Genomic DNA, 18,169 nt, shown 5'->3' on the forward strand with positions numbered 1-18,169 from the left:
AGCGTCGACCTCGAAAGAAGTTCGTGCGTTCGGGCTCGCCGCCCCTAGACAGCGCGTTGTACCCTTTCGTAAGGTCATGAAGGCCGAGATGCGGTTTCCTTGGACCTTCTAGGGAGCCATTTTCGCCTCTTTCAGAGAAAACAAACATTCGTTCTAAGCAGAAGGTAACTTGCCTCGACGAAAATGCGCATGCCCGTCCCCCTGGCGCCGCGACGACTGGCAGAACGGAAGTACTACTTTTACACGACCCTTTCGTCCCTCCTATTTCCCTGAGGTTTTTCTTTCTCCTTTTCTCTTTCTCTTGCCCTTTCTATCCTATTCACCGCTCCTGCTCCCTTCTCCGCATCGCGGCCGTTCCACCCTTGAAACCCCCTCAGGCGTTATCCACCGTGGACTGAAAATCACCGTCTCGAGTTGCATGCGTTACTTAGATCCCGAGGGTTGAAAGTGCAACCCTTTTGTACGTGGTTTCTGCCTTCGTGGCCTGGATTTATCAAAACTAACCAGTTTTATTCGCTAATGTGTGACTGGTGTTAATCGATATTAGAAGAGATAAAGATGCTTTATATTGAATTGTTCCTTTGTGAAACTATCTGTTAATTTAAGCTTTCATTTTTAGAAACTGTAAAATCAATATTAAATTGGAAGAATTATTTAAATATTGGAAGAATTATTTAAATATCAAGTCATTTACAATTTTCGATAAAAAATAGAAAATTAATAATAATCATATTGTTTTATAATATACGTGTCCGTCTTTTAATAGTCTTTGAATTTAAGAATTTGCGAATTCTTAATTCTTTTTTACGTAAGAATGAAAAAACGAGGACATTTGACACGTGTCATTTAAGAAAATAAATCCTTTCTTTCTCGATCGCGCTGTCCACATCGTCTAATTCTTTCGTTCTAGTCGATGTCAGTTGCGCGGAGGGTTTTAGGGCACGAACCCTTCGTGCTCGTATAACCGGGCACGCGGTGTTTGCTTTCGTGGGTTGGCCTTATGAAAATACAGATCCGCGCGGCAGATTGACGGGCGCCCTTCGAACCCGAAAGTCGGGGATTATTACACTCGACGTCGACGTCTGACAGTTGACGTCCTTTCAACGCGTCAAGCACGAGACGTCCTTCGGATTCGTTGCTCGATACATTCCGCAATGCCGTCGGGGCGCCGTCGCTCTCGCAGCAAAACGAGATGCGAACGGGTTTATCGCGACGCGACAGAGACTCGCGATAATCGCATTCGCTTGCGTATATATTCCGAAGCGACGACGCGATCGTGAGATATATCGCCGAAAAATAGAAGAGACGCGCGATCGTGGCAACGCGGAAAGCCGAGGATTATTTCGCTTGGCGTCTCCCGCCCAGCTGACATCCTTTCAATGTGTCAATTCCGCTTGATTCTCCCGATTCATTCTTGTTCGCCGAGAATGTACCCGAAGGCTGCGCCTCCGGATGATGAGACGCGGGGTTAAGTCGATTGCACTCGAGGCGATTTATCCAGAGTCGTTAGGGAGACGAAGAGATCTCGAGTTTGCGTACCGCGGGCGAGAGCGTAAACTGTCGGGTTCTGGCGCGTGATCAAGCCGAACGACGAGATCGGTGTCTGCGTGAGGGTAAGAAACAGATGTCGGAATACCGGCTTGGGAATGTTTACGTCGCGGGGATTTTATATCCGAGAGACATACGATGTACACGTGCGGAAAGTGTTGGCGGTGCCTTTGTCGTACGAATAATCGCGCCTTTCAAACAAGCCCCGCAGAAGCTGTCAGCCAGTATTAATGCCTGCACCAAGCGTACAAAGGAGTGACAAGTTGTAATGATAACCGGGGAATGTTTTGATAAGTGTATCTACGAAGGGTATACGATTGTGAGAGTATATTTGTGTACTCGCGCATAGATGACTGTAAAAATAATCCGTTTATCCGCGCACACAGGATATGATCGCTTCAATTATAGCGTTCTTCGCGAAAGGAATATCGATGGCTCAATCTTTGCGCACAAATTTGTGATATATCTGATTCTGTTCAAATTATATGCAAAATAGTAAAAAAAATATATAATAATGCAATAATACATGGAATTCTTTTCAATGTGTTTTATGATTTATATTTTTATTATTACTATTATTCATGGAGATTTAAAACGAGAGAAGTCCCATATTTATTTGAAGGCTAGTTTTTTAAATTTATAATATCTTTATAACTGTACTTCGAGTTTTATATTTGTATGGGTTGGCGATAGAGCGTAAACGAGGGACAGTAATTGCCGCATTGTTATGTTAATATGCTGAAGACTCCTGTAATAATTTCGTCACCATCACGCTAGAGCCTAATGGATCTGTAGATAATTGGAAAGGAGGGTTGAGAGGATCAAGAAGGTAATAGAGGGATGACAATGTTATAACGCAAGAGAACTCGATTGCGTGACGGTTCTCCCCGGACACATTTCTACCGTCTGTTTTCGATGCCACAACATATACAAATGCGTTATTCCTACATACATTCTCCGTTTCATTACACACACATATGCGCACATGCATAACATATATTTTTTTATAATTATTAAAATCTAAATTATAATATATTTGCATTTGTAGTCTCGCTTATGTTTGTCATTTATTTAGAGATGTAGTCATATCGGTACATCCTCTGCTACATCATTAGCTATGCCATCGTAGTTGCCGTTAACAATGAATCTCGCGCGGAATGCGAAAAAAGTGATCGTCCGCCGCACATGTGTCACGTACGGTAAATTTTGCCACGTCAGATACACACGTCCCTCCTTTCCCGGATGACGCATCTGTATAATTACCTCCTATCCTATCGCCCCGACGTCAACACACTCGTCCGCTCGTGTATACGTACACGCTCGCGTTGGCTCCGCAATTACGCAACACCGAAACACGGGCGCGTTAATACACACGCGAGCGGCAATGGCCGCTCTCGTCTAGGCACGCGTCTACGCGTACCAATCGCCCTCGGTGCACGCGAAACCGTACGCGCCCTTTCGCACACACGCACGCACGCATGCACGCAGGCACGCAGGAACCTAGAGGGCTGTGCAACACGCGCAGACACCGCAATCCGACCGACGTGCAACATGTTTATGTATTGCCGGCAACATTAACATTGCAATTTATGCGCGCTTTAACTGCTCGGCGAGCCCTTCCAGCGCCCCACAACCGTCCTTCGGTTCTGCCATGGCTGACCGGCTCGCTTAACACGACCGCGAATTCACCGATGTACAAGTTCAGTCACCGTGGGGGGGCCCTCCCCTTCGCGGTCTACTTCCAACTTTCGTACGGAAGAGGAGGAGGACGGGGGTGCTATTTATATTTCGGCGCTGCTCGCGCTTTTCCCGTGTCGGAGTACGTTGATCCACTTACGTAAAGCTCTATGAATCTTTCGGTCACCGATGTTAAAAATGCGGTTCGATCGGATCCCAAGCACGGTCGAATAAATTCGAAGTGTGTCGTCCCATTTCCAACTTTTACGCGCGAATAAAAAAAGTGTTTGAAATGATACAATTGATATGCCGATTTTTTTATTTTTGATGCTTTTATTCTAACAGACTGACATATTAATTGATAGATTGTTATTTTGTGACCATGTTATTAAAATGTCATATTTAATTAGTTGTAGGCTAAATTCTTTTTTTGTATATAATTTTGCCGTTTTAATCGGTGTTGTTTCGCTTGTTATCTCAAAGATTATGTTGAGCTATTTTGATAACCAGATAGAATTTAATTAGCGAAGTTTGCGCTATATATAGTTGTTTTCATGGATTACACCGGGATGCTCAAGTATAAGTATAAGCAGGATCAAAGGTAAAACAAGTATCGGCTTTGAGGTTGAATAGTATGGCGCATAGATTCCAAGAGTTTGAAGGTAACATCAACTTTCCTGATTTAGTATGTTCTCGTAATAGTCGTTGTACAGATATATTTAGCCTTAAAGCGTAAGCCGATTACTGTGCACTTACAAAGACTTTATAGTATTATCGGTGATGAATCTTATCAAGGACTTGTCAGACACAGTAATTCCATTTAACTTTTATTTAACATTTAGACAGTAGAATCTTTATGAATTAACAATTTAATCGATTTACAAAATTGAAATGATATAATATTGATATACGATAAAATAAGAAAATTTCTATTCTGGAAACTTTATGCTTATGCACGTACTCTGTATAACTTGAATCTATTCACTCATCCAGGGAAAGGGATGGTACGCGTTGCAGTGTAACCGAATCGAGAGACCATCACGATCCATCTTTCGGTACTGCTCGAGAAATTCTTCGGGTGCGAAATACGTCCCGTATACGTAAGTTTCGAGCTCGATTTCACGAACGAGTACCTAAAAGCCTTTCCCGGGGCTGACTTCGGAACTCTTGGCGGATACTTTGCAAGTTTCTCGCCCTGTTTACCTGACACGGGGAGGTGGCTCGGGCTGCCGGAGTCAATGGGATGGAAACCAAGCCGAGTAGAAACCGAGCCTGAGGTTTAATGTAAGGCAAAGGGCAATGCGGTACGGAGGGAGGCCTTTCTGTTTTTATCGGGTGAAACCGCGGGGGGCAGAGGCACCCATCCAGAGTAAAATTATAGCCTTGGATGTAAACACGTATTTCTACCGGGATTCTGCCACTACGATCTACTGATTTTACGGAGAGGATCGATTCTTTGCTACTAAGCGATAAATATCACGACTTTTTGAAATTGAACCATATCTTTTGCGCAAAAAAATTGTTTTATATGTGGAAAATAAAAGAATTTATTGTATCATTTATCATAAGATTTTTACAGGAAATAATTAATTAAATTGAAAATATATTTATGCAATGTTTTAGCTAATAATGAATTTAATGATTATCGAGACGATTAATTGTCAATACTTAAGTCATTGTCAATTGAGAAATGTATGCAGTTTGAGTTTGACTCGAAAGCGCGAAGCTGTCTCACGTCGAATCGGATTCCTTTAATTAAATTGACATGTTTACTTACATATGTCTATGGAACGTCCGCCGCAGAAGCAGAGGATCAGCAGGTAAAAGATGAGGCACGTCTGCAGGTAATCCATGGTAGCGTCGATGGTCCGCGGGCTCGTGGTCATCGAACTCTCATAACCGCTTCTGCAAAAATAAAGTTTAAAAAAAAATCACACACACACATACGTACAAACGGCTCTGCAGTCCCGGCGCTACACAGAACAGAGTGATTAAGCGTAATTCTCGGGAAGGGCGTCTTGCCAAGCATAGAGATTGGAGCCTGAGACGAGGGTTGGAAGGGGGATAAGGACGAGAGGGGGGCCGGGAGGGGGACGCGACGTGGACGTAGAAAAAGAGTCTGGAAACGGCCGTTTCGGCCTCCCCCGTGCTTTTCGACGGGGTGAAATGGCGCGGTTCTCGTACCGGACAGATATACGACCGGTACAGGAGCCGCGGACAAAGAGCTACATTCACGCCAGCAGCCATTACGCGTCATTATCGAGATTAGGATCGGCCGTTCGACGCGAGAGAAGGACGGAAAAAGAGAGGCCCGCGACGAGGATGATACGAGCGCGAGAAAGAACTACGGAGAACGCCGTAGGGCTCTTCGGCTGGTTCTTCTCTCGTATGCGAGGGGGCGAGAGCTCGTGTGTACCGGATAGTCAGGGATACGATGGGTTTCGCGGGGAAGGGAAGGAGAGGGGGAGGGGAGACTGTGAGACTGTATTTTATTCACGGCGGTGCCGTCGTGGCGCGTAACGCAGGAAAGAAAAGCGAGGGAGAACCGTAAGAGAGGCCTTACTTTTTGGCTAATTAACGGAGGGGGTTTCTTCGACTACCGTCGAGACCGTTCCTCGATGTTTATCTGCCAAGTTTAGGGAATCCTTCCACTGCGACTCGTTATTTCACGACGAAAATATCCGTGGCGATAGACGCGGCTGCCGGCGTTTTATATATTGCGCTACGAGATCGTGAATTCGTGGATTTCAGGAATTTATCGCCGGGTACCCGACCGCAAATATACGAAACACCTATAATGGGTGACAAATACTTTTTTAAACCGATCTGATTTTCTACTAATGTTTTTTGAGATAGATGGATTTAAAGTTTTATACTCTAAAACCAGAACAAATCACGAGAAATAGAATTATATCATCAAAAGAATTAGAGATAGTTTGTGTATTCGTTGCCGCAATGTTTTTTATTTTGTCAAGAATTTTGTTATAATCGACACTATTTTATTCAAAGAGGGACAAGCCTGCAGTATCATGTTTATTTAATTGTCTGAATAGGAGATCCGTGTAGATTGTCGTCGTGTCAGATAGCTAATCCAAATTTGAGAATTTGCGAACATTTGCGATAGCGATGGCTCCATGTACGGTCATAATCGATTAAGTGGCTAAATCGGATTATCCAACCAGCAATTAAGACACTATTCAGCGCGAAGTGATTGCGTATGCCGGTACCAGTGTCGAGCATAGTACGATCACAATGCGCGCGATCGATTAGTCGACGTAGTAATTAAGGTCACAGAGTGCAGCCAACCTCTAACCGCCCAGCTCGTTCGGTCGATTGTGTCCGAGACACGGCATTCGTTTCTGAGCCGATGATTAGATCAATCATGACATACAATTAATCATTACAGGCTTGAGGATAATCTCGACATAAATGCACGCTCGCTCTAATGCATTCTCATGGCTTTGCCATCGCGAGATACATTCCCCGCAGCGACCGTGTCACCCCGAATAATAGCATTTCAAAATTGCTTGTCATCTCAGATTACATATTATGCACGGCAAATGTAATATAATTAAAAATAAAAAGCACACGGGAAATAATCGGGCTCTAGCGTACTCGCGTCAACTAATTGCACCATCGATCTGCATTTCGCGCGAGCTTACTCGAAGGAGAACGTTGAGCTCTTTGTACCTGGCGGGCATACTTCAAGTAGAGAGGCTTAATCATTTGCTCGTAATTACGGAGAGTTGATTATGTCCACATGTCTGAATTTGTATGCACTTACGCTCGAGGCAAATACGTCTTGTACCTTTATTAGTATTCTTTTCTTTATTTCAATTCCCCCACGTTCATTCGCGCGCGTTCTTTAAATAATTGTCCTTCTGAAGGCGAGGTCGATGAGGAGATAGACTTTTACTGTTTCTATTCGTGAATAAATTTTCTTTCGACTAGCTTTAGCCGAACGCTTATGCCGGCACAAATATTCAACGTTGGCGCCGACGCAACGCCCAAGCAAACCACGCGAACCTCCGCTTGGGAACGAAGAAATCATATGAATTTAGTGCCCCGTTTGTTCCGGCCTTCTACAATACGCACACTGCCATCTTTCATTCGCTCGAACTGCCGTTCGGCCACTCGGTTCCACTATGTGCCGCTGCATAAGGTGCCCTTGTGCGCATTTCCAATGCTCGATTTGCATGGCATTCGTCTCTTCATTTTTGCCGAGTGCATCGTGCGCTTGTCGCGTCGTTGAGCTCGCGAGCCAGGTGCATCGGTGCTTAAGTAGAATTAACGTGAATGATGGGGCCTAGATAAAGCTACATCCGCCTGTATGGCTCGTGAGCGTATTTCACGAGTGAATACACATGAATTTGTTCGACGAATCAGCGAATCAATCATGCCGCACCGATTACGTTCGGCACATGTTCAAAGCGTGAACAGCGGATTCTTCCAAGCTTATTAATCTCAGCGAGAGCTCTCATAAATAAATGCGACAATTTCGAGATATTGATGTCAAGAGATTATCTGTCTTTACGTTGCAGTAACTTTTATTTATACTAATCTACGCAATTTGTATACTTTAATCGATAGTCAAACCGCGTATACTTTGATCAATAGTTAAAAAGCTGTTCGTGTTTCGCGCCATTTCGGTTAGATAATTATTTTCCTTGAAATTCAAACTTAAATTAAAAGCCAGGAGAAGTATTCCCATTTGGAAGTATACCTATAGTACATTCTAGAGTTGGCTTGGCTCCGTTCCTAACGTGTCATTCCGAAGGGAGTGTGAATGGGAGAAGGAAGGAAAGTACCGCTGCGCACAGATCCGCTGCTACGTGTACGAATACACGCTTTAATCTCCACACTTACAACGTTTCCGGATCGTTAAACGCCGTTCGTCGACGAACTCTTGAGTTCGGGCGAAAAATTCGCATCCAAGCTCGACCCTGTCCCTCATCCCCTCCCCCGTTGCTCGCGAACGGCTTTAACCGCGACGGAAAACGCGTCATTTTCTCGTCGAGAAGTTTTCGACGATGCAGAAAAAAAAGAGAGCACGGAAAACTAGGAAGTAAAAATTCTGCATACAGGCACATCTGAATTTCTTCTCGCGAAACGACGATTGAGGTGTAAAAAAACAAGATCTTCGCAAAACTGTAAATATACTGAGTTCGCTCAAATTTGTTCGTTTGACAATCACTGTCATTTGGGTCGATGGACTCGCAAAATGTGCGTGAATGTGAAAGTAGCGGTGAGTCTAATTTCAATAAACATTTATCGGAGACAAAACGTGCACTCTACGTTCGCGGATTTTCGGTTCATGGAGTTGCCTATCGTAGAAATTCCGACGGGACCGGGCGAGAAATCACGCTCAAAGTCTTTCGCAAGGAAACGCACAATTCTCGGGCGACGAGATTTACGGCGGGCGTAGGAGAAGCAGGCACGGCGCTCTTTTGAGCGCTGTTTCCATCGTTCGGGTGCATAAATTTGCGCGTGAATTCGTGGAAAGCGTCGCGTATACGAACACGCGACACGGTCTCGAGTGTTGGCGCAGGCAAATTAAAACTCGACGAAGTCGTCCTCGTGTAATTGCCGGGGAGCGCCGCGACTTATTTTTGTAAATCCTTTCTTGGGGAGAGACGCAATCGTCGACGCGAAAAAATCACCAGACGGCAATTTTGCACTATCGTTTTAATAAGATTAAAAATGTGTAAAATAATAATACATAATAAAAAAATTATTAAGGATTACTATTATCATATTATACATTTAAATATTTTTTTGTTTCTCAATATACAGGCTCAAGTTGCATGAATTTGTATTTTTTTTTAAATTTTATATAATTTTGTGTACTTGTAATAATAATATCTATTGTATTAAAACTCTCTTGATTGAGAGAATTTAAATTGGATATACAATCAGGATCGAAACGTTCCGATACGTTCTTTTACATTAAATTGGCTTTTGTATTCTCTATTATTCACGGTGATTTTTTATTTGCTTTTTCCTATGACTTTATTATCTTAGTCTCCACTGCTGGATTTATTAAGGATTCGATTCATCTTTTGATGAACTTTGAACTCTCTCTCGCCGATACGTAATTTATTACTTAAATCTTATTAATTTACAAAGTTACCGTAATAAGTCTCGGCTCTTTGACATTCTAACATTTTCCGCTCAAAGCGCAAAACTTAACGGTGATCCTCCTTTCGCTTTCCGGTCTCCTTCCGCCCGGTGTATTTTCGTCTGAAATCCGCAGGGCAGCTTCTATGAAATAGTTCGGTCATCCGGCGATCTTCAAAGAACTTTGATCGATTCGCCAACTGTTCATAAACAGACACCATCGCAGTCTTCGGCGTTTCTAACGCGAGAAAAAGAAGAGACACGCAAGCGCGGCTAATTACGAAGGTCCCTCTGGCTACCGTGTGCTGAGGTTGCGGCTGCTGCTGCTGCTGATGTTTATCTTCTGGCGCGAGCGATGGGAACCCAAGATGGTAGAGCATCTCCCATTTATTCAGCGCAAGAACCGGTACGCTTCTCCTCGGTAGGACGAGAAAACGACTTGCGGCTCCTGGCCGTGCCTCGGGATATCTGCATCTCGTTCCGCCGTCTTTTCTGCGCTTCGAACCGCGGTACGTCCGCAGAGTAAAGCCGGTTCCGTATTAATTTCGTGCAGTCTTGTAGCTTTGGGTGTGCACTTTGTCTTCCTATTAGTGTACACGCGCGGATTGGACGAGTCGCACTCTAAGCGCGAGGATGCCTTCGGCGACCGGTGCAATGGACGACGACATCGCCGCGTTATCTATTCAGTCATGTTCGAGGTAGTTCGAAGATCGTCCAATTTATGCCAACCATCAATTATTAAGGTGTAATCAAAAACATGTACGATATATGTCTCAATTCCATAAACGGAAGAGGCAAAAAGTCACGCGAAATAAAACTTTTTCTTTTATCAAAGAATCCAACGTCATAAGCATTTAATAAAGAGCAAGTTTAAACAGATTTAAAGATAAACAACTGTGAAAATAATATTCTAAAACCAATAGAATTGAGACAAAATATACTGTCTAATTTAAAAAAGAAATTAGCGAGATATTTATATAATCGTTTTCATGAAAAATATTTTACGATTATTATTAACTATAAAAAAGCAAAGACAATGATTTTACTTTTCTTGGAAGCAGGCAATATTAATTTGTTACGTTTAGCATCTTTAAAAATAGTAGAGTTATTATTCAAGAGTGCGCGCGCGTTCTTCCTTTAAAATATATCATTCTATCTAAATGCACGATCCGCATCACTGATACATATATTTCACATGGCAGTAAGCGTTTGAAATTTATATCCCAGTATTTCATTCCGCCACACAATTCCAACCGGTACCCCGCAATACATATTCTACAAGTGTAACGCGGATTAGAAAAGAAAATTCGCGAGTTACGAACAGTAGAGTGAGAATTAACGTTGTCTCTCGCCTTTGCCATTCGCCTTTCGCGAGCTCTATAATTAAGAGCTCTATAATTACATCGGCGTCACCAGTTAAAAAGTGATATTTTATTGCCGCAGAAAATCGTCGGTGCTCGCTGCATGCAACGGAATAACTCTCAAAGACACACAATGTGAAAGAAAAAGAGCAAGCTGCTGAGATTACAAAAGAGCAACAATGCGCGTAAAGTTATCCAAGCCGATAGTGTCCTCGTAAAAATCCATTATTCCGATCTTCGAATCTTGTTCCTCGGGGAAGGCATTCCGACGCGATCGAGAACGGTCAAAGCGCCCGTGGCGTTTCTCTCGTTAGGTCCGCGCTACCTCGACGGGGGGTGCTGCCCATAACTCAGCCGAAATATTCGCCTACATTCTGCGCTCGTGGTGTACGAGAGTTAGGAACGTGTGCATATACCTCGTCGTCAGAGCCAACTTTATCCACATCGTGTACACTTACACGCGTGCATGCATAGATTCTTTCGTATGCATAGGGATAGGAGCACGCGCATACATGGTGACGTACAATGCACGCGACTGAGGCTGACCCTGGCAAGGAAGAAGGAGAAGGTTGAAGCGCGGAGGGAGGGTTCGGTGGTGCAAGGAGGGTTTGGTGACGGCGGCGGCCCTCTGAAAGAGGGTACGCTGGGGAGATGGCGGTCGGTGTGTAGTAGGGCCATGAATTATGCAGTTCGCCGCGGGCTAAGGCCTCGTATGCCGTTAAGAGGAAGGAGGACGGAAAGGGAGCGCCATACGGCGAGGGACGCAGATGGAGATATACTCGCACGGTCCAGAGCCACTTTACTCTCCTCATTCTCTCTCGCGTCGCGTTCCTTCTCCCTCCTCTTCCTCCTCGCCGCCTCCACCTGTGTGTGCCACCACCTGAGCCCTCCGCCACTACCATCCAGTCTTCCACCTTCGCCTCCTCGACGCCGCCTCCTCGACGCGCCCGCGCGCATTACGCCGCCGACACTTTGCTCCGACCGATTGAAATTTTCATACCGGCACGTCTACCGTCCCAGTTTATGCCTCGAACAAGTGAAATGTACTGCTTCCGGGTTCTACTATGCTATTCTCCACCTTCCGTCGCCATTGCTGCGCCGAGAGAGTGGCAGGGAGGCCTCGACACGTCCGTTTCCCTTCCTTTACCCTTTGGAATATTTCAGTTTTCCTCCGTGTCTCAAGGGAGGGAAGCTGCGTAGTACGATCTTTTACATGGAAGATAATCGACAAAATAGAGCGAACGTCGATATCTACGAAAACACTTTCTGCCTTTCTACCTATGCCCGGAATTTCACGTGCCGTGTCCGATACGACGAAGAGTCACGATTATTTTGCGAGCGTACGGGTATCAATTTCACTAGTTTTTTTTCCACGATACTGGGAAAAGAGACCGCTTTATGTTTGTTTGACACGCACCAGACGAATGAACAATCGAATCGTTAAATATTTCAGCGTGATTTCTCATGATAGCGGGCGAGAACCATCTTCGCATATAGCCAAGGTCGACTGAAATTTTCATGTCAGCTTGTCTGCTGTTTAAGTTAATCAATCGAATGAAACAAGTCGTATCACTATTTGAATTTTATCTCGCTTTTTCATTCTACTTACAGGACATTTACCTTTCCTACGTTGAGCCGAATGTATTGTTTTTCTCTTTTCGTCTAATTATTTTGTGCTAATATAACGAGGAAAGATAAAAATGATATCGATATTCTCGAAGAAGTCTCTCGTTGTACATCTCGTTATACTTACTCAGATTCTAGCGCTCGCTTCTTGTGAAATGGTACGCCAACAATGACGCGGTTGGCGACGAAAGAACGATAACGATCCAGTTCAGACTTGGCTCGAGCTGGTCGAAACGAAATCGGAAGTATCAGAATTCGATAACACTTTATTTGACAGAGAGCACGAGGAGTAGTATCTATTGCGCTGAGATAGAATGGTCTCGCGCGCAAACGATGTCACGAATCGATAACCAAATGATGGCTTTAACCGACATAGAATATTGGCATGTAAAATCACCTCTGAAATACTTAGCGAACGTTGCTACGTTCTACTAACGGGAGAATCGTTGAACCTTCTTATTCTGTAAGAGACGACCTACGAATAATAATGTTCAAATTGCGCGCAGGAAATAGCGTCATAATTTAACCTTGCGTCTAGAATGGTACCGCATCACTAATATAAAATTATTTTATACAAAAATCGACTGCAAATGTTTGAAATTTTTATTTTTTAACATTCTAGTATGTTATTAAATATTATTAAACGCCAAACATACATGCACAAGTCAAGCTTTTGTAGCTCTTAATCGATGTTTGATTTTCTTATTTAAGACGGACACAATTCACGAAGCAGTTTAATCGCCTTTGTACACTTCGTATACGTTTTTCGATTTTACGACTTAAGAATCTTATAATTCACGGATGCGATGTATATTTATTCAGAAATCTTGCAGCGTCAAGATCCACGCGGTAAAATTAACGACCAGTCGCACAATTCGCGTTGTTTCGCACTCATACGAGCAAAACATCGCGCCCGACGACGTCGGACGCGTCAAATATACGCGTTTGAATCGTACCACGTGGAAAGATCGTTACTGGAGTTGTGGATTTACGAGCGGACGTTATCGCTCTGTTAATGTGCTGATTAGATTATGCGACGAGGGCATAGAGCGTTAGAGTCTCTTCACACCGTGTACATAACTTTTTCAGAAAATCGTAAAAGAACGCGATCGTGTTCGTTGTATCCCCGACACACGACGAGTTTTACGAGCCGCGCGGATTAATTATTCCGCGAGCGGCGAAAAGCGGCCGTTATATGTGTCTGGGGGTGAAAAAAAGAAAAGATGCGGTATCGCGTTTGGTATCGGCCGTTTTTAACGTCCGCCGTCTGCGGGTTAACGCCGCGAGGAACTCAGAATAGTTGCAGAAATACGCAGCTGACGCTCGCAAATTAGCTTGCGGCAATCCGCAGCGGAGCCAACTTTGCGAGCGCATGAAATGAGATCGCTTTGAAGCCCCGAAGTTTCCGTCGGAACCCGTTTTCGCGAGAAAGAGGCCGCATTCGCGCGCTCAATTGAATCCTTTTATCCCTCCCTCCCCCTCTCTTTTCCTCCTCGTAATCCTCCGGTTTAATATATACTTTTTTTTAAAGCGATATATATTTCTTTCCCTTCGTTTTCCGCAGTTGAACTCCAAGAATAACGCATCGGAATGCGATGAAATACGATCTGCGTTTTCTTCTCAGCGGACACAGCGGTCTTGGGATAAAAATTCCTTACATCTTCTCACTTTATGTGAGATAATGACATATTTTCGTGATAACTTCGTGACTTTGAAGCCGCTAACATAGCTATATTCGTATTATTATGCCGCTAAGACATCGTTGATCCGACAGGATGAGAATCAAAGGTTCTAAGAAGCAGAATGGCCGAAAGGGTTAATCTGTTATTTGCACCACGAGGCCAGTTGGTACCCGCCAATTGTCGAAGAATTATTATCCGGAGCGATGATGAAACAGATAGAAGACCCGGGGAGAGTATATATATGGTCGTTAAAGGCGATTATTAATTATCAGCGAATAAGAAGGCGGATGGAGATCAAGCGTATGTACATCGGCGAAACTCTGCCAACGATCTTTGGTCTCGTTTTACTAGACGGTCCTGCCGCGCCCGTCAAGCCTTCACCAAAACCCGTTACAGCCGTTCTGTTCTCATAAATCGTTTATTCATGTTTAATGCAGCCTGGTATTCAGATCCCCGAAAGTTTTCGAAGCTCTCAGACGGAGAGCGCGACTGCGACAGGAATCGGTGGGTGGGAAGGCGCGAGAACTTCGAACAAGGGAATGCTTTTGCATCGAGGCGACGTCTGTGAAACCAGTCGAAAAAAAAGTCAAGAGAAACTGCGGAATCGAGTTCCCGTATCGGACCGGCCTTTTGCCATCTGCTTAGAAGACGATTTCTCGGACACGGGATCCCTTCACACGTGCTCACGAAAACATCGCGTCGAGATACACTCGATTTGCGACACTCGTCCGATCAATGAGTACATAGTTTCGTATTCTCGGGCTTGGAAAGTTCCTCGCGTACCGCGAGGGTATCGACCGAGTTGGCTAAATTAAATATTTACGACAGGCAATAAGATAACTAGCAATTGTGTAGGTCGCCGTATAATTTCGTGTTACGGAGATATAAGGACGCCGCCGGAGTTTTCGTGATTGAAGGTGATAAACGTTGGGAAAAAGTACTTTGACTTGTAAAAAATGACCAAAGTTTGCGACGTTATTTACGCAAAAATGGATTGTCAGATCGTTTTAAATCGTAGACAAACCCTCGTAATTAAAGAAATTAAAATCTCTGGCTTCGAAAAACAATTCATATTTCCTTGAATTAATTTTATAGAGAGAAATGATAATCGTGAATCTGAATAATATTTGAGAAAGGACGGCCACAAACTATTCGTAGTACAAAATCAAATAACCGCTATTTCCGTAAGAACGGTCGACAGTTTTACGTAATACCGATTCATATATAATTCATCGTATTTCAATGCGTACGCAACGTACACGCGCGGAAGATCTCCATTTTCCAATGACAAATCCCGCATTTTATCATCTTATAATGTATACACTCGGAAGAACCACGCTCGACTTACAGTTCAAAGAATGATCTCCCTCGGCGGGAATTCAGGGTCTCAGTCGCAAGTTCCAGAGACTCGCGCGAAGGAAAAGCTGAAGGAAAAATGGAGGCGAGAGGACACGAGAGAGAACAAGAAAGAAATGTGCAGGAGAGCCTCTAATCCGTCGTCCTTCAGGAGGCTTAAGCCCGTCTTCGTGTATACCCTGGCTCGGAGAATACCGTTTAAGTGTCGTCCGTCTGGGAGTCCTCCACTCGGGTAAATATTTAGGAATTTTTGAAGAGTCCCGAGTGCCTAAGAAAACAGTTTACTTCGAAGTAAGAAGGAGAGATCCCTCCCGGGAGTCCGAGCAGCGTCGGGCCTGGAACAGTCATCGCCAGCGCGTCTTTCGTCGGCAATCAAACACGCCAGCATCGCGAGCATGTCGGAAGAAAATATACAAAGGAAAGATGTTACGGGGCGCGCTTCCCGTTGAGAATGTTACCGCGCCTTTGTGCGTGTTCCGGGCACATTTTCTATCGCGCGCATCGAGAATCTCCGAGTCTATCATTTCTATTTTTTATTTCCGTGACACGCAAGAAACGTACAACAACTAACTAGATAGCGCCTGCTTCGTGTCGCGTAATTACTCTTAATTGGACTTACTGTTTGAGCAGTTCGTAGTTTCGCGTGATTCTCGCAGTTGACTCACCTGTAACATAAAAAAAATGATGATTAGTTTTAATATTCGAAGATTGCCGATAATTACGATTGCATTATATGATCAAAGAATATGCTGTTTCGATATTGATTGAAGAAAATTATCTGGACATTATTTATGTGTTCAAATTTTTTTAAGCGCTACGTATTTCTCAAGAGATACGAGTTTAATAGATATTTAAAATTTTTATTAACATAAGTTGTTCTTCGCGATCATTTTCTTCACTATGCGTTGGAGCAGCTTGCGTGTCTCATATCACGTGGTAATGATAATATTACTGCATACAATAAGAGGGAAAAGATGTCGACTGACGTTTTAATGAGAGAAGGATGGTGCACGGGAGCTCGTTATAACGTACCATCCTATAAAGAACGGTCAAGGGACTGAGGAATGGGCCGTGACGTGCATATAACCTTTTGGTAGAAACCGTTCATTACTGCGCGCAAACATACCCGGTAAAGAGATCATATATACGTTGGCTTGCGAAGCGTATGTCGCAGCATTTTACCTTGTCGTAATATGGACGGGATGGCTTTAACGGGAGGATAACGGATAGAAATGATGACTTTACACGTGATCGATAACGGATCAACGTTATAAAGGGCGATGTATGACGCAACACGTGAAGAGTCGCCCGAATCGTGTAATAAATATTTAATTTATGGTACGCGAAACATGGTAATAAACGACACATAATGAAACCGCCGATTTTCTACACATCGAAATAATGTTGACAATTAGTCTGGCTTTGATTCGGTAGAATTGCGACTCCAAGTTTCATTACGTGTACCATTGACGGACGTATATGCGCCGTCACGCGTCAACGGGCTGTTTTCATCACGGCCGCTCGTCAGCACGAGTGCAATAAACCGTGCTTAATTACATGCAATAAGTAATTAAAGTGATTAAAGCTTATAATGCGCGGGACGCGCACAATCAGTAACGCGAGCGTAATCAAAATTTCGATTGGACGAGCGTATCGTCGAACATTGCGAGACGAGCACTTTATAACCATAGGCTTTCCACGACCGTTTCGTGCTTTTAACGAGATGGTATCGCGAGTACGGTAATCCAGTCCGCGCGCTTTAGCAGCGAATGAAAATTTCGTTTCAACGATGCTTCCATTCATATTCGCCGATATTATCGACATGTCAGTAAAATTGTTAATTCGAATTAGCGTCGGTTAATACTTTGTTAGATTATAATTCATTATTCGCAAAAACACGCTGAAGGATAAAGCAGTAGGAAACAAGCTTCACTCTGAGATATATATAATCATAGAGAATAACAGAGAAGATTATATACATTATATGATATCATTTATTAATCGTCTATCAGTTATAAAGAATTAATCAATGAAATATTATTATTTAATGTGCTAAAAATGAAAAATACATGAAACGAGATAATGGATTCAACTTTGTAGTTAACGAAAAAAATCATAAAAAATTTGTAGATATATAATAAAAATATATCATATACTACTACTGTAATATAGCAACGAATAACGACATTTTTTTAAGCTCGTTCGTGCAATCAGCCGGCTTCGATAGCGAGACGTTTTTTTTATTGCAAATTTCAACAGACTCCACGGCGACGTCGTCTTCGTCGTCGTCGTCACTGTCGTCGTAGCAGGTAGTCAGTACGTGCGTGCATCCTCGATAAGAGACGTGCGTCTGCTGAATAATGCTGAGAATTCGGGGAAGAAGAAAATGAAGGTCGACGGCGGCAAAGAGTACGGAGGACGCGGAGTAGACGGAGTGAAAGAAGAAAGTAAGAGACGAATAATAAAACGATGGGCTATAAAAAGGGAGAGGAAGAATGGATGAGGAGTCACGTGGCCGTTGAAGAAGCAGCCGGCGTCTCAATGAATCCCCTCGAGCGGTCTCGTTAAAACGAATCCTGCGACACTGACATCGACACCGACATTGCCGACATCGTTCCCTTCTTCTTCGTTGTCGTCGTCGTCGTCGTGGTTTACGTGATATCGAGTGGCAGTTATAGAAAGATCAGCTGCATTCTGATTGACGAAGACTTCCAAAGAGCCTTCGAAAAACCTTCGGTGGAAAAATCGGCCGTGTTACGATGCGGTTTAACCGTCTTCCCAAACAATCGTGCCCTCTTTCCC

The 18,169-nt window shown here is 43.7% G+C and overlaps 1 protein-coding gene across 1 annotated transcript in view; it reads right to left on the reverse strand.

Annotated features, from left to right (window-relative positions):
* LOC115233853 (discoidin domain-containing receptor 2-like) overlaps positions 1–18,169 on the reverse strand; it is a 91,976-nt gene that overhangs the window by 21,708 nt on the left and 52,099 nt on the right. The window contains exon 2 of the mRNA XM_029804466.1: positions 5,003–5,130. Within this exon, the coding sequence (XP_029660326.1) occupies positions 5,003–5,111 (109 nt within the window). The 5' untranslated portion in view covers positions 5,112–5,130. The remainder of the gene's footprint in view (positions 1–5,002; positions 5,131–18,169) is intronic.

Source organism: Formica exsecta, unplaced genomic scaffold (assembly GCF_003651465.1).
Source record: "Formica exsecta isolate Colony F162 unplaced genomic scaffold, ASM365146v1 scaffold191, whole genome shotgun sequence".
Lineage (NCBI taxonomy): Eukaryota > Metazoa > Arthropoda > Insecta > Hymenoptera > Formicidae > Formica > Formica exsecta.